The 22,746-nt window shown below is 47.9% G+C and overlaps 1 protein-coding gene across 1 annotated transcript in view; it reads right to left on the bottom strand.

Annotated features, from left to right (window-relative positions):
• CACNA1F (calcium voltage-gated channel subunit alpha1 F) overlaps positions 1-22,746 on the bottom strand; it is a 143,767-nt gene that overhangs the window by 35,551 nt on the left and 85,470 nt on the right. Inside the window, exons 22-34 of the mRNA XM_075324283.1 lie at positions 20,763-20,869; positions 18,975-19,062; positions 15,312-15,419; positions 14,054-14,106; positions 13,138-13,284; positions 10,893-11,094; positions 9,939-10,097; positions 8,961-9,071; positions 8,731-8,814; positions 7,093-7,113; positions 6,420-6,548; positions 3,288-3,353; positions 3,093-3,184 (exon numbers count right to left, since the gene is read on the bottom strand). Coding sequence (XP_075180398.1) covers positions 3,093-3,184; positions 3,288-3,353; positions 6,420-6,548; positions 7,093-7,113; positions 8,731-8,814; positions 8,961-9,071; positions 9,939-10,097; positions 10,893-11,094; positions 13,138-13,284; positions 14,054-14,106; positions 15,312-15,419; positions 18,975-19,062; positions 20,763-20,869 — 1,367 coding nt within the window. The remainder of the gene's footprint in view (positions 1-3,092; positions 3,185-3,287; positions 3,354-6,419; positions 6,549-7,092; positions 7,114-8,730; positions 8,815-8,960; positions 9,072-9,938; positions 10,098-10,892; positions 11,095-13,137; positions 13,285-14,053; positions 14,107-15,311; positions 15,420-18,974; positions 19,063-20,762; positions 20,870-22,746) is intronic.

Below are 22,746 nucleotides of genomic sequence, written 5' to 3'. Positions count from 1 at the left end.
GGGGCTCCTAATGTACATAGGAGGCTATGTGGGGGTTTGTAATGTATATAGGAGGCTATGTGGGGGCTCATGCTCTATATAGGAGACGTTGTAGGGGCTCATAATGTATATAGGAGGCTATGTGGATCTCATTATATATGAGGCTAAGTGGAGCTCATAATAAATTTTGGGGGCTATGTGGGGGCTCATACTGTATATAAGGTGCTGTGTGTGGGCTCATTCAGTATATAGGGGGCTATGTGGGGGCTCATGCTCTATATAGGAGACTTTGTGGGGGCTCCTAATGTACATAGGAGGCTATGTGGGAGTTCGTAATGTATATAGGAGGCTATGTGGAGGCTCATGTGTCGCGGGCGGAGGAGGGGACGCCGCGCTCTCCCACTGCTGCTCGGGTCCGGCTGCCGCGGCTGCTGCGGCCTGCTGCTGCTCGGTGGCTCAAGCGATGAGCCGGATCCCGGGGACTCTAGCGGCGCTCCTCGCCCGTGAGTGAAAAGGGGGTTGTTGGGTGTGGGGATGGTTTATTGTCCGTGACGCCACCCACGGTTGTGGTGATTTGTTGGCACCACCGCTGCTCTGTATGGGGATCCCGGGAAGGATGGTATGGAGCAGCCAGTTGTTGTGTTGCCCCTCCGTGGGTAGGGGTTGGTGATCCCGGGGCCCAGTGATGAGATGGGAGATGCAGGGCCTGGTGGGCGCAGGGACGCGGGGGCAGCGCGGTGCCCTGCGGCACTGTGGTACTCACTCAGCCTGAGACGTTGACACAGTTTTACGGTAAACCACACGGCTGAAAAGACGGTTCCCACGGACGGCTGCACTTGCTCTCCCAGTAGGTAACGGTGATGTCCCTTTGACCTGCACCTAGTGTTTCTGTGTTGGTAGCAATGGGTTCCCACCGGTAACCCGCTCCCCGGCTTGGATATGGGCCGGAGGAGCCCTGCTTTGCCCGCAGACGCTGGCCCCGAGGAACTGGTGCCCTGGCGGTGGCGGTGTTCCTCCTTAATGGTTGGACTTTTGACTTCAGTCGGGACTTGGTTGTTGGGGGATCGACGTCCCCTTCACTGACGGATTTGGCAAATTATGACGACTCCTAGCCTTGCCGGGGTCCGAGAGGCCCCTGCCCTGGTGCTGACTGTCCTTCGTATACTGCTCCAGACCGCCGGGCCACTACCCATCCGCGGTCCTTCCAGCAACCTCCGAGCAGTCCCCCTCCAGACTATCACTGCTGTTGCTGACCTTGCTGACACTGTCCTGCACTTAGCCGGACCAACTTCAGGGCTTTCTAAGCTCACTTTTACTCTTTTCTTCTTTGCTCCACTACTCCTTCACTTTCACTTAGCTCCTCTACCACTTCCTTCTACTTCACTCCCCTAGCTTAACTGCTGGTTCTTCCCGCCTCCAGAGCTGTGTACTCCTCGGTGGGCGGAGCCAACCGCCTGGCCCACCCCCTGGTGTGAACATCAGCCCCTGGAGGAAGGCAACAAGGATTTTAATAGCTTTGGTGTTCCTAACTGGGATGTAGGGTGTGGTGGTGTGATGACCTGTGACCCCTGGCTTGCCCAGGGCGTCACACATGCACTATATAGGTGACTTTGTGGGGGCTCCTAATGTACATAGGAGGCTATGTGGGGGTTTGTAATGTATATAGGAGGCTATGTGGGGGCTCATGCTCTATATAGGAGACGTTGTAGGGGCTCATAATGTATATAGGAGGCTATGTGGATCTCATTATATATGAGGCTAAGTGGAGCTCATAATAAATTTTGGGGGCTATGTAGGGGCTCATACTGTATATAAGGTGCTGTGTGTGGGCTCATTCAGTATATAGGGGGCTATGTGGGGGCTCATGCTCTATATAGGAGACTTTGTGGGGGCTCCTAATGTACATAGGAGGCTATATGGGAGTTCGTAATGTATATAGGAGGCTATGTTGGGGCTCATGCTCTATATAGGAGACTTTGTAGGGGCTCATAATGTATATAGGAGGCTATGTGGGGGCTCATGCTCTATAAAGGAGACTTTGTAGGGGCTCATAATGTATATAGGAGGCTATGTGGGGGCTCATGCTCTATATAGGAGACGTTGTAGGGGCTCATAATGTATATAGGAGGCTATGTGGAGGCTCATGCTCTATATAGGAGACGTTGTAGGGGCTCATAATGTATATAGGAGGCTATGTGGGGGCTCATGCTCTATATAGGAGACGTTGTAGGGGCTCATAATGTATATAGGAGGCTATGTGGATCTCATTATATATGAGGCTAAGTGGAGCTCATAATAAATTTTGGGGGCTATGTGGGGGCTCATACTGTATATAACGTGTGGTGTGTGGGCTCATTAAGTATATAGGGGGCTATGTGGGGGCTCATGCTCTATATAGGAGGTTTCTGGGGGTTCATAATGTATGTAGGAGACTATGTGGGGAATCAATGTATATAGGAGGGTATGTAGGTCTCATAATATATACATATATATATACCGGATATAAAAGGCTAAGTGAGGCTCATAATGCATTTTCGAGGCTATGTGGGGGCTCATAGTGTATATAAGATGCTGTGTGTGGGCTCATACAGCATATAGGGGACTATGTGGGGGCTTGTGCTCTATATAGTAGGTTTTCTGGGGGCTCGTAATGTACCATATATAAGAGGCTATGTGAGGGCTCATTCTGTATGTATGGAGCTATTTGAGAGCTCCTGCTGTATATAGATGGGGTTGTGTGAGGGCTCATACTGTATATAGGGGGATGTCAGCATATTTAATTCTGCTTATACGACTAATATTAATCTAAAAGAATAATTATAATTAATATGTTAATATGAATATTGAGCAGAATGAATTTCAGCATATTGGTTCGTCCCTCTACACCCGTCAGTCTCTCATGTGGCTCCTCTCGAAAATGAATTGCCCCCCCCTGGTGTGGGGTATTTTTATTTTACTCCTATGAATATAGTATTTGAGGAGGCTTTGTCCAAATACTAGACAACCCCTTTAATTCATGTATGAGCACACAGTGAGGCGCCCTTTATTTACTGGCGTTGTTCAGTCCATCATCATCATCCTCCTCATCATCACACAGCGAGTGATGCTCGTACCTGAAGAGCAGGAGCACAGCCTGGGGGAAGGTCTGGAAGTTATTGTTCCGGTTTATCTGGGTCCCGTCCTGCATGGCAATTTTTCCAAATGTCTATATACAAGAACAAAGCAGAGGTGTCAGAGATGAGCCCGGCTTGTATCGTGTCTGTAAATGGAAAGTCTGGTACGTCGCTTCCGGTACATGTCTGACTCACCTGCATGCCGATGACGGCGTAGATGAAAAATATCATTGCTATAAGAAGAGCAACATATGGCAAAGCCTAGAGGAGGGAAAAAAAAAAAAGCATAGGGAGAGATGAGAAAAATCTCATAAAAGAGCGTCTGTAGCCTAAGGCTGATACCGAGACTGCCGGACCAATGCCAGGTCAAGGAGAGTCTTCAATGAGGATCTATGATCCGTGGGTTTGGTTGGAAATCCCACAGTTATCCGGGATTGCAAATTATTGTATAATTTGTCCTATAATTAGTAGTTTTGTTCTATACAGCTCCATTCACATGGTATTAATAGACAAAACCCAATGGCATGCCAGCATAGGGTTCGGGTAATTTGGCTTATGTACCTGCTGGTGGGAGCTTTAAGAGTTCTCTGTAACAGTCACGGCCAGTATAGAGGCAGCGAGCAGGGTAGACCACAGGGGGACCCTGGGCTTACCCTTTAGTGGGATGGGGCTTAACTAACCACCCACCACAAGAAGGACGCCAGGTACCACTCCCAGGGAAGTTACCGGGACTGTGGCAGCTGATCCGCAGGACAGGAGACGGACACAGGTGCAAGCAGGTACAGGAGAGACGACCGGGGCAGACAGGCAGGCAAGTACGGACAGGTATGGTGGGCACAGCAGTGATAGGCAGGTATGGGAAGGCACACAGAGATAACGGGGCCTGACAACTAGCTAGCACACAAGACACTGACTAACTCAAGGTGTTGTGCAGGCATCTGCCCTAATGGGAGGGTGCCTTAAATACACAGTGCCTCTCAGACCTAGGCTGAGAGGCATTTCTGGTGAAGGCCCTTCTCTTAAATGGTCCTTTAAGAGGAAGTCCGGTGTGCGCGTCTTAGGTGCACTACCGGGAACCCTGTGTGGCATGTACAGGGCCCGGTAGGGGAAGGAGGCAGCAGCACATGTGGATGGCTGGGGAAGTGCGGGGGAGGACACGACCCGGCTGGGGCAATGAGCAAGTCAGCGTCTCTGCGCTACATTTTCTGACCCTTCCATGGCTTTTTCTATATCTCTATTAGTTCATTTTAGCCATGCTTGTCCCCGTGTCATGATCTGCTGAGCTCAGTGATTGGCTACAGCTGTCACGTATGCTATAATCGTGACCAGAGGCAGCACAGGAGTAGGGTAAGGTGAGTAGTGCCCAATTTCTCGCGAGGGAGAGAATGATTGGTCATGTTTATCTACATACGCCAGATCCTTTTGTTTCACCAAGAGATAAACAATAATGGGGGAGTCAAGACTGATGACTGCCAGCCATGTTGGCCGACTGCTGTATAAGCTATATGGACACCTTTAAAACGCTATTTTCAGCTTCAAATATGGATATTTTTGGACAGGTCTTGTAAAATCAAGCACTTTTGCAATTTACTACTAATTAAAATTTGCAGCCGTTCTTGAGATATTAACACTTTTCTTTTGTTTACAGCTCGTTGCCAAGGAGACCGACCACCGTTGCTGTCCAGCTTGTAAGCACTGCACAGAAGCTGGCCAGGATTAGGACGTCACAGTACTCACCAGCGATACTAGCCAGCTTTTAAACAGCACTTACAAGCTCAATAGAAAAGAGCATGTAAGAACTTTGCATGTTCTGCTGTCTGGCAGCGGTGGTCGGTCTCCACGGTAATGAGCTGTCAACAAAAGAAAAGTGTTAATATCTCAAAAACGGTTGAAAATTTTAACAAGCAGTAAATTGCAAAATTGCTTTTATTTGCAAGAGCTATCCGGCAATACCCATTTATGAAGGTGGAGAATAACCCCTTTAAGCTTGTCCATAGACAGATAATGATCTTCTTTTTGAAAAACAGGACTTGAAAGACTTGATTCTTGGTGTTTACCATCATGGCAGTCAACTATGTCCCATCACTAGGATGTGACATCTGGACATTCGGCGTTCATTAGCTGGCGAATTTGCATTATGTCACATGTGCCACCCCTGCAGCGGTCGAACCGCTCGGATCCGAGGTCTGCTGTGGCTCGAGGGTCTCTGGACCCGGGGTCTTGTGGCCACTTAAAATGAAAAATGGGCATTTACAGGGGATAAGAGTTTGTGACGCCACCCATGGTTCCCGGTAAGGGGAGTACCGCTGCTGCCGATGGGAGTACCCGGGGGAGATGGAGCGGGGCAGCCAGATGACGTTCCCTCCACGGGTAGGGGAGGCCCCGGGACTCTAGATGATGGAGGTGTAGGGGAGCGTGGTGAAGATTGGAAGCAGGGGAGGTCAGTGTACTGACTGAGGCAGTGTTGGTAGTGATGCGACCGCAAAGCAGACTCTGACACAGAAGTAAACCAAATCTCTGGGTGCCGCTGCCACTTCAGGGGAGTCCGTCTGGGAGTCGGCTCCCTTTGGTATTGCTGATGATCTGTACCTTGCCTCCATGCACTGTATTTTAGATGTTCTGAGTGACCCCTATGCTTGAAGCTGTCGGGGTCCCTTAAGTAGGGAAGCTGTGTTCTTGATGGCTGACACTTGGGATTTCTATAGGCTGCATAAGCTGGAAGGCCCTATCCCCCTCGTTGTGTTGATGCCTTCGATCTTTGAGCTCTTGGGGAAAGTTCATAACGAGACTATCCTCCGCAGTCAATTATCAGGTTGCGTGAAGCTACTCCCTGATCTAGGGTCCAGTACCCCGCCGTGCTCGGTGCCGGTTCGGTTACTAGGTACTCCGGTGCCAACCGTTCCCCAAAACTATGCCTGGCACCTTTCTCCAATACCCTGCGACCGGGTCTCCGACTCCTTCGGTCCCAGACTACCGTCTGTGACCTAGCCAACGTCTCCCAAGGAGCTCCAACTCCCTCCAGCTCCTCACTCTTTGGGAGCTACTACGACTCTGACTCTGCCTCTCCCACCAGTCTGTCTGACTTCTAGGCGGGTGGTCCTTTTCCAGCTAGACCACCCACTGGTGTGCCTGACAGGGTGTGGTGTGAGGTGTGACTAGGATTTGCATGCTGATGGAGCAATACCAAAAGTTAGGATCCCAGAACCATGAGGGGTCGAGTCCTGCACCAAAAGATAAAAGAGTGCAGTACCCTGTGACACCCTGACTAGTTCAGGGGCGTCACATAACATCTCATGGACGTCCCATCATCGTCCACCGGGCACTCACCTGGAAGGATTTTATAAATGTCCACAGCAATGTCCTTATACCTTCTCCCTTACTTAGCAGCTTCACCAAACGCATCACACGGAAGAGACGGAAGAAGGTGATGGAGATCCGAGAGCTGTCCTCTGAACTCTGGGGAGAAGCACAGGAAAGAGAAGGGTTGCAGAAGTGTTGTCTGCTCCATTCGAACAATAATAATAAATCCCCTTTTTCTTAATTCGTATCACCCCTTTAAATGGTTTGTAAAAAAGGCTTTTGCCAAAAAAGAGGAGATTTTATGGCAATTATTTATATACAGCATAGAATCGAGATGTATGACCATACTCCCCCTCCCCCCCTATGGTAAAGCATTATTCCCATTCATTGCTGAGGTCCCCTCTGACCTTGCCTGACTCTCTATAGTCGTCTCCTGACATTAAGGAGCTTTGAGTAATAGGAGGAGAAGAAGGGGGGAAGGTTTTGTGAGGTTGGGGAGATTAAACGGGTGAAGAAAAGCCTCTTATTGAGATCTCTCATACAAAACGGTGACAAAGGCTACGTGATGGGAATATTACGACTTTGGTGAAACAGTCCATTGTCGAATGAGAGGAACTTTTAGTTCTTTTTCATTGGAAGTTAGATAAGGTATATATTTATTACCACCATGATGGAAAAACTTATAACAGTAACTACCTACCTCCCCGACATGCCCTCCATTCTGCATGACACGTGTATGGCATTAGTAGGGGGTGATGGTGAGGATGATGATGATGATGATGACGAAGATGGCGGTCATGATGATGAATCCATGGTGCATGTGACAATTCATAGGGAGATAACGTCAATTAATACACAAAACCATCAACGAATACAAACACCAACAGATAACGATAGCAATCCAACATCAACAGTAATAATAATCTGGCACACGACAGACAAGGAGCCAAGTTATTTTTTATTTTTTTTCTCTATTACATGTATTATAAATAAAAAAATCTGTCTTTTACATTTAAAAAATTACAAAAAAGGAAAATGGGCCGATGCAAAAGTTTGGGCACCTTTTGAGATTTGTGTGCTCGGATAACTTTGACCAAGGTTTCAGACCTTAATTAGCCTGTTAGGGTTATGTCTTGTTCGCTATCATCGATAGGAAAGGACACAGCTTTATAAAAACCCAGCTTCCTCTAACTTTGTGCCAAAAAAACAGCAGCCATGAGTTCTTCTAAGCAGCTGCCTAGCACTCTGAAAATTAAAATAGTGGAGGCCCACAAAGCAAAAGGCTGTAAGAAGATAGCAAAGTATTTTCAAATTGCCCTTTCCTCAGTTTGAAATGTAATTAACAAAATGACCGTTACCAGGAACAGTGGAGGTCAAGATAAGGTCTGGAAGACTAAAGCGGGCTTTACACGCTACGATTTCGCTACAGCGATCTCGTTGGGGTCACGGATTTTGTGACGCACATCCGGCCGCTGTAGCGATCTCGTTGTGTGTGACTGCTAGGAGCGATTTTGGATCGTTGCAAAAACGTCCAAAATCGCTCCTCGTTGACATTGGGATCCGCTGTCAGCTATCGCTGCTGTCGCTGGGGCGAAGTTGATCCTCGTCCCTGCGACAGTGCACATCACTACGTGTGACACCGCAGGAACGAGGATCATCTCCTCACCTGCCTCCAGCCACAATGCGGAAGGAAGGAGATGGGCGGGATGTTACGTCCCGCTCATCTCCGCCCCTCTGCTTACATTGGGCGGCCGCTTAGTGACGTCACTGTGACGCCGAACGGACCGCCCCCTTAGAAAGGAGGCGGTTCGCCGGTCACAGCGACGTCGAAGGACAGGTAAGTATGTGTGACGGGGGTGCGCGATTTTGTGCGCGACGGGCAGCGATATGCCCGTCGCGCACAAACGATGGGGGCGGGTCTCATGCTAGCGATATCGGGCCGGATATCGCAGCATGTAAAGCCACCCTAAGGAAAATGTCTGTGAGATCTGCTCATAAGTTTACTAAAGAGGAAAATCAGAATCCCTGCTTGACTGCAAAAGACCTTCAGGAAGAGTTATCAGACTCTGGACTTGTGGTGCATTGTTCTACTGTTCAGAGACACCTGCACAAATATGGCCTTCATGGAAGAATAATCAGAAGAAAATTCCTCTGTGTCCTCACCATAAAATTCAGAAACAGAAGTATGCAAAAGAACATCCAAACAATCTTTTGCGTTGATCAATACAATGGGTAAACATCTCTTATATTCCTATTATTCATATCAGTTATGCATATTCCATTTTCATGTTTTTCACTTTTTATGATAGTTCATTGTATTTTTCATTCCAGTACTTACATTGACTTCTGTCACAGCAATGTCGACCAGGCTGCCCACCACGATTAAAGCGTCAAATGTGTTCCAAGCATCGCAGAAGTAATGCTAGACAAAATGGATAAAATCAAGTTTATACCAGAAGTGTAAAAATATATGACATTTTTAGCATATTAAAAGTCAAACACAGTCTGGAGGTGGTCAACACGTATCACCACTGTGCACTGGGGATAGTCAAGATGCACAGGACTGACCTTAGGTCCGAATGCGGTGAGCTTCAGCACCATCTCCACAGTGAAAAGACCGGTAAAAACCATATTAAGGATGTCCATGGCATAATTAAATGGCTGGGACTGCTCATAATGCTTCATAAAGAGAAAAACATGTTTTATCTATAATGCATTTATATATATACTGTATATATACACCGTATTTTTCGGATTATAACATGCACTTTTTCTCCCATAAATTTGGGAGGAAAATGAGGGGTGCGTCTTAAAATCCAATTATGGCTTACTGGAAGGTGGAGAATTGGCGGGGGGCTGTCTGTGCGGCTCTCTGTGCGGGCGGCCAGGTGCCTGTTGGTGCGTGCGGGTGGCTGTCGCTCTGTGTCAGTAGCCGTCTGCCTCTATGTTTGGGTGGGCGGGCGGCCTGCTGGCTGCCACTCTGTGCGGGCGGCTGGCTGTGTGGACTGCGGTGGCTGTGCGCCGGGTACCCCAGATGGTCTGTCTGCGGTCCGGGCTTCAAATGATGGCGCCCAGACTCAGCGCGTGCGCAGATGGAGGTCTTGGATGAGAGCTCCATCTGCGCATGCGCCGCTCCGGGCACCATTTCTTTGAAGCCCAGACCGCCGACAGATCATCTGGGACATTCGCTGCACCTGCCTGCTCCACCACACAACCGCTGCTGCTGCCGCTGCTGCCAGCACTGATCCGCCACTCCTGCCAGCACAGCCTCTGCCTCCTGTGACCCCGCTCCACCACCCTCCGGTAAGACAACACCGGAGTATAGGACGGATCCCATTTTTTTTACTTCTAAATTTGGGGTGCGTCTTATAATCCGGTGCGTCTTATACAACGAAAAATACGTTATATATATTTTATTTATTTATTTATTTATTTAGTTACTTTTTTTAAAGTAATAGTTTATATTATCAGAAATTATCTAGTAACACAATGCTAAACTATGGTATTGTGGCATGTTCCAATAGAGTTACTGATGGTGTGATTTACCTGCATGGCCAGGGCGATGGTGTTGAGAAGAATAAGCACAAACATAATGTATTCAAAACCAGTGGAGTTGACCATGTACCAGACCTTGTACTGGTATTTGTGCTTGGGGATATACCTGCGCAGAGGTTGGGCCTTCAGAGCGTATTCCACACATTGTCTCTAAAGAGATAAAAAAACTAAATCAGTTCAGAAAAATGTATTCCTGGTTTAAAGCTTAGAAGAAAGGATTGGGCATGCTGAAATCCAACATGACCAATTAGTTTCTCTGGTGCTTCTGAGTTACATAGCCAGGCTCGGGCGTTGGCCAGCTGTATGCTAATTCATGGTCTGTTAGCCTGCTGGTTACCTTTAGGATCACATGTTGTTGAAAAACTATCACAGTTATTCCCCGCCTTTTTAAGATGGTGGAATCTGTCTCCTACGCCGACTATAGCTTTGTTGTGTTGGTCTGTCTGCTGTTGTGTCCCACTCCTGCTGGTGATTATATTGCATGGTGCTTGGCGTTATTGTAGAATTCTCTAGTCGTTTTGTTGTTTAATCCCTGCTCCTATTTTCCTCCTTACCTCTTATTGTCTTATACCTCTGTGCCAGCATGCTGTGAGATAGAGTTTTGGTTTCCCCTATTTGTCTATCTCTGTTGGTTGTATCACACTCCTGTTCTAGCCTTCCCCCTGGGGTAGGGAGAGAAGGGGTATAAGATCAGGGCTGGTCAGGAGCGGGGCCAAGAAGGCGGCTCAGTCATCCTCACCTTCAGAAGTAACTCTGAGATAAGGGATAGTTGTGGCCTCAACAGTCTGAGGGCCAGTGTAGGAGCCCCGATCCCCTGCTCTACCGATCCACTGTTACATTGCCAATAATTACCTCCTTAGGTGCGAGGCTGCTATTACCCAGCACTTACGGGGTTAAAAGTAATCAGTCTCATGAGAATATTGCCGCCTTGTGTTTTCTGATTACCTGGTTCTTGTCCAGCTCGCAGTTCTTGTATTCCTGTTCGCCCTGCGCTCGAAAGGTTATGATGACGAAACCCACGAAAATGTTCATCATGAAGAATGCAATGATGATGATGTAGACGATGAAAAAGATGGAAATTTCTACCCGGTAGTTGTAAATCGGTCCGACATTTTCTCCGTTGGCGTCGATCGCCTTATATAACAGCCTAAAGTATAAATAAGTATAATTAATAATTTAAAAATAAAATTAAAAGATTGAGACAAACACTGGATGCTGTCACAGATGACAGACAGTCATGTGGTTTCTGGCCATAGAAGGTCACAGCGTTTGGCTGCACAGAATGCTCCCTGACTTTCTATTGTTCCTGCTGTCAGTATTCATTGGTATAGGTAGCTTTCCTGCTGGATTCATCCCTCCCTTTTGGACACAGCAGAGCTTGCCTTCCACCCAGCTGCTGATCATCAGCATTATCTTGGTACTTAAATGCCCCTTCCTTCCTTCGACTGGTGCTGGTGATATTTTCCAGTTTATTCTAGCTCTGGTTGCAAACAGGTGACTTGTACTGCTCTGTGGTGTTGTTGCTGAAAACTTTGCTTACCTTCTACATGAGTCATCTGTGTATAAGAAGGTCATGCTTTTTTCCCCTGTGTGTTCTCCTTGTGTTATCTATAGTGTTTATTGGGATTGACAAAGAGCTCATCCCAGTCGTTCCCTATTTAGGGCCCAGCACTAGGGATATCTAGGGTCAGGTATCCAGCTCGGTGCATAGGTGCAGAACCTATCTTGGGTGGTGAGGGACCCCAGGGACCAGCAGTAGGAATACCGAGGGTCAGGTATACGGCTCGGCGCATAGGTGGGGAACCTATCTAGGGTGGTGAGGGACCCAAGGGACCAGTGGTAGGGATACCTAGGGTCAGGTATCCGGCTCGGAGCATAGGTGCAGAACCTATCTAGGGTGGTGAGGGACCCCAGCGACCAGCAGTAGGTTTGGTCAGGGGTCACCATCTTCCCTTTCCCTAGACGCAGGGTTTCCCTTCCTTCCATTTCGGCGTTAGCTTGGTACGTCCCCGTGCCTAGCATAACACACATGTTGTCTGCGGGTCGTTGAATGACCACCAATCTGCTATAGCCACGCTCATCGATGGTCGTTTATTCGCCTGTGTAGACCACAATTCTTTGTGCCCATAACAATTGTTAATATGATAATATGCTCATCGAATATTATGTTCTCGGCAGCCCATGTCCATGTTTACTGTCGAGAACAATGATGTTTAAGCTGGCTAAAAAATCATTGCACCCGACGAACAAGCGTTTTGCTTAGTTTGTTGGGTGTCTGATGGCCTAAAAGTTGGAAATGAGCGTTCCTAGAAAAGCTCTTTACTCAGTTTAAGGCTAAATTCTGAGATCCGTGTTTCACAGTCTGTATATGGACCAACCATGGCACGCTAGGTAAGGGGAAGTTCCAAGCGAACGGCGAAAGGCAAGGGAGACCCTGTGTCTACGGAAGGGGAAGATGGTGACCCCTGACTAAACCTACTGCTGGTCCCTGGGCTTCCTTACCATCCTAGATAGGTTCTGCACCTATGCACCGAGCTTGATACCTGACCCTAGGATAACCCTAGAGCTGGGCCCTCGACAGGGAACGGATGGGATGAGCTCTTCGTCAACCCCACTAAACACTAAAGAAGACACAGGGAGCACACACATGAGGAAAGCACATGAACAACTTATCTCCAGGTGCCTCAGGAAGACGTTCAGCAAAGAGCAGCAACAATCCTACAGATGAGTGCAAGCCACCTGCTTGCATGCAGAGCTTGTGAAGGAACTGAATATCAAAAGCACAAGTCCAGGGAAAATGAGAGTATTTAAACCCAAGAGGAAATACAGATGATTAGCAGAGAAAGTGAAGAGGACCTCTGCAGGGTCCTAAAGGGACTAGAATGAAAACCCAGCAGAGGAGATACCTAGTACACTGAATACTAACAACAGGAACAATAGAAAGTCAGGGAGCATTTTGCGCAGCCAAGCATTGTGACCTTCTATTGCCGGACAGCACAGGACTGTCTGGGTTTGATGACCTAAGCTGACAGCTTCATAGCATATATAGGGCTGTTAGTTTTAGACGGAGACCCTCAGTTGGTTCAGAAACTATGTTCTGATTTTGGAGGCTCTTTGCATATCTGGAGAGCAAAAGGGACTGTTTCATACTATAGACAGGTACAAGACAATCTGTCGCACACTGACTTACGCTGGCCAGCCCTCAAAGGTGGAGACGGTGAAAAGCGCCATCATTCCAGACAGGACGTTGTCAAAGTTGAAGTCGCTGTTGTGCCAGATCCTCTCTCGCACCGTCGGGTGGGTGACGTCCCCCTCCTTGTACACAATGAATGTGCCCCTGTGGCGGGAACAGTGGATACTTTTCATAATAGGGTTTTATGTATCTGTATGTGTATGGTATATAGAAATTTTTGTTGCAAAAAAATCAAAACGGAGCCATTGTGATCTTATGACCCAGTTATAATGCAAAATATTACACAATTCTGACCATTAAATTGCAAGAGATGTGTCACGATTCCTCTGTGCAGAGCATCTTGCACTAGGAGATGCTCTGCTGTGTTTTCCTGGGTTACTGGCTGGCAGGTTCATTGACAGCGCAGGCGTCCATGTGGGTTCTGGGAGGTGCTGATTACGCAGGTGTTCTGGGTAATTGCTCTGCTTCTTTAGTGACCATGCTCTCCCAGAACCTTGCCAGTCGTACATTCTGGTTTAGTAGTTGTGCTGTTGGCCTGTTTCTCTGCATATGTTCTGATCTTTGTTTTCTGACCTTAGACTGTTGTTTGACTCTTTTCTGCCCGCTCCCTGTTCCTGTTGTCATCTCCTGTTTTTTGACCTTGGACCGTTACCTGACTGCGTCTCTTTTTTTTCTCCCTGAATATATGTCTTCCTGGAATTCTGACCCTTGGATTGTGACCTGACTACGCCTCTGTGTACTCCCTTTGTCCATACGTATCCTCCTGTTACCAGACCCTGGCTTTCCTGACTACTCTACTGTTTGTACTACTAGCATGACAAGATTAATGCGTGTATAATCAGTGCCGTATCCTCTTAGTGTAGGTTTATGTATGCATTTATTAAGGCTCTTGTTACAAAGGATCAGTGCTTACTTGCACTCTTCGGGTCCATGCTTGGCCTCATCCGTGCAGCTGAAAAACTTGCCCTGCAGAGAGAGGTGTCACATCAGAAAAGCTGACCACATAAGTAAACTTTTGTCCGAAATGGCCAATATTGAACATTTCAGCCAATGAAAATGTTCGCCCAAGGCAGAATACTATCCGTCAAGTGAGATATTGGCTGAAACCTCACATGTACAGCATGGGTCATCCAACTACACCTAGGCGTATTTCAATAGCTAAATCAGTCCCCTTGTATGTAACGACCCATATGTAGACAGATAAAGAGTCTGGCTTTGTTCTTGAAATGAGTAGACAGCCAGTGTCACGACACGGACTTAGGGAAGTGAGGTAAAACACACAACAGACAGAGGTTTTACCAAGACAAACAAGGGCTATACCGGCGACACATTAACAAGGGTGGGCCCTAATACTAGTGAGAGGGAAGATGGACACCTCCTTCACTTACTTGTCACTGAACCTTTCACTCCTAGCCAGTCTCTATATAGGTTCCTCACCTGTCGTTGAGCAGGAACCTGAAGCCCTGAGTGACCCTGCAGTAAGCCCTGGCTAGTGAGTGGGAAGGTAAGGATCACTAGTCCCACCACTGCACTAAAACAACACAGCAAGGGAAGGTAAGACAGACAGGGGGAAAACAACAACACACTAACTCCAACAACTAGGCTACACTCAGGCACCAGTACTGCAGCCTACACTGCAATCAACAGCAAGGGCTCCAGCAGCTCCTTCCACCTCCAGGGACAGAATCCAAATGACATCAGAGAATAACCAGACCGGTATATAAAGAGACTGGGAGTGGTCCCAACCGGTAACACCTGACCAGGAGTCAGAAGCTGCTGGCAAGGAAAACTGGCACTAACCCTTACCACACCCAAAGAAAGAAAACACGTATAATATGTAGAGTCTCAGATGAGAGACTCTAGTCCTGATCTTGTCACTAGTCTCAAAATACAGAGAGACGGCCATGACAGCCAGCCCTCTGTTGGCTGGAAAAGTTCTCCTTTGCCAAAGCCTTTTGGAGGTGGCGAAACCTGAGACCTCTATGGAGATTATTCCCTTCCCTTTCTCATCTTTTGTATGGAAGAAGGCCTACAACCTTTCCCTACATGTCTTTGTTAATCCTGTGGCGAGAATACCAAGTGCAGGGCAGGATGATGGGTCCCCCCTGAGCTCTCGCTATGACCCTATGGCAGATGCCCATGTACAATTAGTCTGATATATGTTTTCTTACCTTAAAGAGTTGAACCCCTATGCAGGCGAACATGAACTGGAGAAGAGTGGTGACTATCATAATGTTACCGATAGTGCGGATAGCCACGAACACACACTGTACGACATGCTGAGGAAATAGAAGACATATTAGTAAATGCACACTAAACCTAGAAAGTGGCTAAAAACAACATTTGTCACCTATCTACATGATAGATGACTGACGTATGATCGCTGGATGTTGGATCGTCTAGAACCCCACTGATCATAGGAACAAGGGTTCCAAAGGCCCATTTTGTAACTGAGCATGTGCGACCACTGATTGATAGGAGTGGTGGTCGCACATGCTCACTACTGCCTCACTCACACAAGGGAAAATTGTTTTCAAGATAAGGGTGGATTAGTGATGGGCTGACCCAGGCTATAAAAGTCCGGATCCATGCAGGTTCAAAAATACCCAAGTGACGGGCCCCGGGCCTCTCAGAGAACTCGGGGTAATGATCCAGATTCAGCAACTCGGGAAATAAAAAAAAAAGAAAACAAGAATAAAGCAGATGGGTTATACTTACCGAGTCTCCGGTGTGGCTGTAACTGCTTCCGGGCCTCATTATCGCTCATCCATATGCACTACTTCCCCCGCCCACTGGCAGTCCTGGCGTCTGTCATTTGTTGCAGTCAGACGCGCCCCCAGCCTATGTCACAGCGTGTCTGACTGCTTACAATCAGAGGCAGTGTGTGTGTGTGTCCCTATCATGGTGTAAGAAATTAATAAACAAAAAAAATTGGCATTGTTTAGTACTGGGGGGGTCTCATAGATGCCTCCCATTACTAATCTAGGGCTTAGTGGCAGCTGTGAGCTGTTATTATGTCGCCCATGGAAGGGGGTACTTGGTCCCGGGCAGAATATACCGTTAGGGATGTCACTTTGGTGGCCGTTGCCCAGTTCTGTGCCCTGAGCCCCTTTTACAAAGAGGGATATTTACAGGGGAGATAAGAGTTTTTGTCATGTGACGCCACCTGCGGGTTGCAGTTAAGGATGGAGAACCACTGCTGCTGAATGTGGGTACTCCCAGGGCTGGTGGTGTTATGATCCGGAACCATGGAAGACCACCATAAATCATTGGTAAAAGGTGACAAGAGCATCGGCAGCTAATCTGGCCGCCATCCCCTTACTAACCATCAACAATAGAAGTAGCCGAGGGGTGAACTAACATCCTGTGCACCGCAAACCCAGCCGGAGAACTAGCTATCCTAAAGGAAGGAAAGATGAATAACTCTGTGCCTCAGAAAATAGATAAAGAATAGCTAGCCCCCTACATTCAAAGACTGCGGTGATATAGGAAAACACAATACACAGATAGATGATAGGATTAGCAAAAGGTGAGGCCCTACTGACTAAATAGGACAGGAAAGGGACTGATGGTGTCCAGAGTAAAACCCTGCAAAAATCCAACAACCTGATAGTACAAAAAGCCCTCAGATCGCTAGATCTGAACTCCATCCTATACCAGGCGCTCTTGTCATACCAATGAACAGAAAGCAGGAACCATTACAAATTCAAGAAGCAACAAACACATGGACTTATAGGAGCAATACTCTAAACATAGCTGCAGGGAGCTTCCCAGCTAAGCAACCGAGAGGGAAGATCCCTGCAAGCAAATAAACTGACAATAACCACAGTAAATTACAAACTCAGATAAGAGCAAAAAGAACCAAACAACAAATAAAGAGCCAAGCACTTATCTGAGGTAGATGTGGTCTGGAGCAAGATGAAGTAAGCTGGTGTACAAAGAACAACTGACATCCAGCATAGCCTGCTAGCAGACCAGGATTTAAATAGACAGAGAATTAGCAATGGAAACGCCCATTGCTCAACACACCTGGTCTCGGTCCAAACCATTCCTGGCCACAAGAGGGAGCCTCACAGCAGCAAAAGCATAACTGACATTCACAACATGGTGGTAATTGCAGGAATGGGGTTAGGCCCTCCGCAGGTAGGGCCGTGCCTGGGAGATGTAACGGGGCTAATAACGGAGACCACACCGAGTTGTCTTTAACAGTCTCTAGTCACTGTGGACCCAGAGGTTGCTGGTTGAGGTCCCTTGGAGTATCAGTGTCAATGTAGTGACCCAGGCTGCTCTGTCCCCGGCACTGTCAGTTGATTGGGTCCCCATAGCATGTAGCGTTTGGGGGCCCCGACTATCCCTTTTTCTGTCCAGTCTTCTTCTCTGTACGGCGTGCAGTGCGGACCCTGTGGAGAGGTAAGTGTCCTAACCCCGATCCTAGTTTACTGCTGATGCCCCAGATTATTTGGTTCAGTGAAGTCCGTGAAGGAGTCCTCATCGGGCAGGTATTTATCAAACCGTTTGAAACTGACGTTTGACCTAGGGTCCTGTGCCTCGTGCGTGCTCCGGTCCCAGCGGTATCTCTGTTACCTGTCCTGGCGACCTCTCTCCTGTGCCCCCGGGTCACTGTTACACGGACCCAGCTCAGGCACGTCCGCACACCTCTCCTGTGTGCTACACTCTCTAGACTGACTACTCACTGACTGCTGACCCCTTCCACCAGGCTGGCTAATCCCAGGGACTTGTTCCCATGGTGACCATCCCCTTACATGGTTAACCCTCTATGCCCAGTGTGGAGTGGAGAACTAGGATTTTGGTCGTGTTTTGCTGGTATTGAAACTGGTACCCCAGGTCCCAGGGGGTAGGTCCTGCATCCCCAAGAGGATGCAGTTCCCTGTAGTGCCCTGAGGGTCTCAGGGGCGCTACATTATTAACTCCTCATTACCCTGATTGTCACTGCACTAGGGCAAATGGAATGAGCTGGGTAAAGTTCCGGGACTGCCACATCTAACGGTTATGGTAATCTTGGGTGGCTGTAGGCTTCTATTTTTAGGCTGGGTGGGGGCAATAAGCATTGGTCTCCCCAGCCTGAGAATACCAGCCAATATAAGCGCACGGCTGGGGGCGCAGCCTGTAGCCATATGCTTTATCTGTGCTGAGTATCATAATATGTTGGGACCCTACACCAATTTTTTATTTATTTATTTATTTTTTTATACCATGATAGGGACACACACACAGCGCCTCTGATTGCAACCAGTCATAAAAGCTGTCACTCAGGCTGGAGGCGCAATTCAGGCTACATAGACCAGGACTGTGGGTGGGTGGGGGAAGCAGTGCATATGGATAAGCGATAATGAGCAGCCCGGAAGTAGAATGAGCGGCCTGGAAGCAGTTACAGCCGTGCCGGAGACTCGGTAAGTATAACATGCTTGCTCCAATCCCCATATTCCGTCTACCATAATTTGTAAGCGCCAGATTTTGGTCCCCATACACCATATATACCTATATAGAGATTGACGTCCAGCCAGATATCTGGGATTAATTCCAGGCCGGAATTGGGTTTGTTTGTTTGTTTTTTTTAAAACCCAGTTGACCCGCCGATCCCAGGTATCGCCCATCACTAGTGGGGATCTCAGCAGTCAGACCCCCCTCAATTATAATTTTGTCCTGTGGATACGTGACAAACATTGTGTATGGAATAACCACTTTAACTTTTCGTTGTAAAGTAAACAGTGGGGGGAGGCTCCTGCTGCAGCCAGTTGTTTTACAGCTAGATGGAGGACAAGGAGTTTGAGGTAGAAGAGATGACTGAGCTTTTGGGACAAATAGAGATTTACCTTTAGCCCCTTGGCTCGATTAATGGCTCTCAGCGGACGCAGCACTCTCAGCACACGGAGAATCTTTACCACGGAGATAGCACTTGAGCTGCAAAAATTAACAGAATTCATTTTTTTTCACAGCATAACAGATCCATTTAAGCAGAATCTTTTTTTCTCTCCTTATTAAAGGGCATGTGTTATCAAATTATTTTTTTTAAAGAAAACATGCACGCTCAGCCAAGTCAAGCATGCATGTTTATGGTGAATTGGAAGGAATCGCTGTTAGGCCACCATTACAGTATAACTTTCAAAGACGTAACGATCGCAACCGCACTTAGACCTGGGGGTACAGAGGGTTCGCCGGCCCCAGCACCTGGATGTCCATGTGAGGGTGCGCATCCAGCTAAAATACATCACAGCCCAGAGACCCGCTGGGTCCCTGCACTGCGATGTGCTGGCCGCTGATTAAGGCTATGAATATTCACTGCTTCCCACACTTATAATCCAGGGCATGGGAAGGAGAGAATATGCTGGCACTCGGCAGCTGACTGTGCTGTAAGTGGGCGTGCCGTGCAAGACAGTGACGTTGCGGCATGCCACCACCGAAGGAGGACATTGGGGGATTTGGGAGAAGATGAGTATAATTGTTTATTTTGTTTACTGTGTGCAGCACCCGGGGGTATCATATGTACCAGGATGCGGCCAGGGTAGGAACATAAAACCGGCTGGGGCCATTATGGGGACATGAATAACAGGATGAGGCTATTATGGGAACATGTATACCAGGCTATGGCCATTATGGGGACATGTATGCTAGGATGGGGCCATTATGGGGACATATATACACAAGGATGGGCTATTATGGGGATATATATATATATATATATTATATATCAGGATGGGGCCATTCTGGGGATAACTATACCAGGATGGAGGCCATGATGGGGTCATATATACCAGGATAGGACCATTTTGGGGACATCTATACCAGGATGGGGCCATGATGGGGATATATACCAGGATGGGGACATATATACCAGGATGGGGCCAGGATGTGGGCATATACCAGGATGGGGCCAGGATGTGAACACATACTAAGATGGGCCATGATGAGGCCATGTATACCAGGATGTAGCTATGATGGGGTTATACACCAGGATGTGGTCATGATGGGGACATAAACTAGGATGGGGCCATGATAGAGACACATATACCAGGATGAGGCTATATATAAAAGGATGGGCCATGATGGGGACATATATACCAGGATAGGGCAATATATTCCAGGATATAGTCATGATGAAGTTATACACCAGGATGGGGGACGTATTTACCAGGACGTGGCCCAGGATGGGGGACAATAGTACAGGGGTTAGAGCTACACAATGAAGGAGGAGAGGGGGTAACTCATTTGTCTTTACAGGATTTAGAACGCTACAATGGCCCATACATCTGACCAACATGTGGGGATAGAGGGGGTCCCGGCTCAAACTTTGCACTGGGGCTCATCGGACTCTAGTTACGCCACTGGTACCTTTAATGTCACATTTCCAGTAACAGAATAATCTGAGTAGTAGTGTCAGAGGGTTTCAGTGCCCTATAAAGTCCTTGGCTCAGTGCTGGTCGCAGACCTTACAAATCCATTCTTTTCACATAGTCTTTTCATTACGACATATCGGAAAATCATTTTGAATGAACTTTTTCCTAGTCCCTAAAATGACATTACTGTTCTGAGTCTGTTTTGCTTGCGTTTGATTGTGTCCTCTGGAGAATGAAGGAGGAAAGAAGAAAGTGTTCCTGACTTACTGAATCCCAAAGGAGATGAGAGAGACGCTGACAACAAGCAGATCCAGGAGGTTGAACCAATTTCGGCAGAAAGAGCCTTTGTGCAGGAAGGCACCATATGCCGTCATCTGGAGGAGACACAATGGGTAAGGAAGAGCGGGCACATTGTACGACTGATAGTAAAAAAATAAGAAGGAGCAAAAGGCAAAACATTGCAACCGAGACTCGAAATGCAAGGACAGTTTCCTATAATGATGTCAGATGCGCGTTTCGTTACGGATCCCAGTCTAAAGCTGAATACTCTACATAGGCCGGTGTCAGTCTCAGGTGTACCTTGGCAGGTGCAAAGACCCCTAGGCTTTGGGGACCTATGGTGGGTAAATATGATCTAAACTTGTCATGCTTGGTCAACTGAGCAGGCATGGTATGGGTTGGGAGAAATAGCTGCCATGTGATGTTCGGCTCTGCACACACCTGCTGGCACGGCGTTGTCAGACTCTGTTCACACCACAGAGCCTGACAAGCAACCTAAGGCTTCTGGATTGTTCAGCCAGGTGTCGGCTAGTTCAGGTTTACTGATTTCCATCTCTGCAGAAGTTAATCCTTATAGACTGGTGAGCAGGACCTAAGCGCTCAGGTTGTCTCCTCCCTATTTAAAGCATGACTTCCTTCCTGTATGCGCCGATGATAGCTTCAGCATAAGCTCCAGCGATCCCGGTCTTGGCAATTTTTCCTGTTAATGGTGATCTGTGTTGCGCTTTTGAGTGGTGTGAATGTTCTTCTGTTGTGCGTTACTTCTTCCCCTTTTTCGTTGTTCTTCGGTACACATATTGTCTTTCCTGTGTGTTTTGCGTGCAGTGTGTATGAGTTTCCGTTCTCCCTTGTCCTTGTCGTTTTGTGGGGTTTTTTTTGTGTTTTCCGGCCTGCCCCAAGGGTGTGGGAGAGGGGAAGTAAGATCAGGGCTCAGACAGGAGTTAGGGCCATGCTGGGGGCTCGGGCCTGGCTACCATCAAGCCTACTTCTGAGATAAGGGACAGCACAATGTCTCAAGTCTGAGGGCCAGCCTAGGATCACCTGTCCCGTCATTACATACCCCTTGACAGATGGCTATACAGTATGGCCACCTTGAGACAAAGCCTTAAAATGGTATTCTCATCCAAGTAAGGGCCCGATTGTCAGCACAACACGACTGCCGATCAGTAAACCTGTACCACTCAGTGGTTGTTTTATAGTCTGTTCACACAGGAACATCAAAGTAAACGACACACACTGAGCGATCTGTAATTTATCGCTCAGTGTGAATGGTTTGCCATGGTTGTCGTCAGCATGAGTTCTGTTTACACCAGACGATGCACAGCCAAGAATGATGATTTTCTTTGCTGTGCGAAAAAGATCATTTCGCCCAATGAGAAAATATTTTCCTCGTACATCGAGTGATCGGTAGCTTGTTCATACTGCAAGATAATCGTGAAAAAAGCATCATTATCTTGTGGTATAAATACAGCTGTAGCACCGGCATCCCTGAAGAGACGCCGACTTACTCACCGCGCCGGTCGGGTCCCGTCTTCCCCTGCACCCTCCTGGCTGTCCACGTGTGCTGCTTCTTTTTCCCCCTGGGGCCTGTGCATGACGCACAGGCCCCCCCCCATTAATGTGCATAGGGTGCGCGTGCGCACACCAGCTCTCCTCTCAAAGGGCCGGCACGCCATTTCACGGAAATGCCTCTCAGCATATGGCTGAGAGGCACTATGTGTTTAAGGTACCCTCCCTTTGGGGAGGTGCCTGTGCAATGCCTTAGTTAGTCAGTATACCAGTCTGCTAGCTAGTTGTCCGGTCCCTGTTATCCCTGTGTCCATCACCTGTACCTGAGTCTGCCTTCCCATACCTATGTAAACCTACTGTGCCCACGATACCTGTCCTTACCTGTCTGTCCCAGTCATTCCACCTGTACCTGCCTGCATCTGTGTCCATACCCGAATCCGTCTCTTGTCCTGAAAGTCAGCTG

The sequence above is a fragment of the Anomaloglossus baeobatrachus genome, chromosome 9 (genome assembly GCF_048569485.1).
Source record: "Anomaloglossus baeobatrachus isolate aAnoBae1 chromosome 9, aAnoBae1.hap1, whole genome shotgun sequence".
Taxonomy (NCBI): Eukaryota; Metazoa; Chordata; class Amphibia; order Anura; family Aromobatidae; genus Anomaloglossus; species Anomaloglossus baeobatrachus.
The sequence above is the reverse complement of the archived record's forward strand: the minus strand, read 5'-3'. Positions and strand labels throughout refer to the sequence as shown.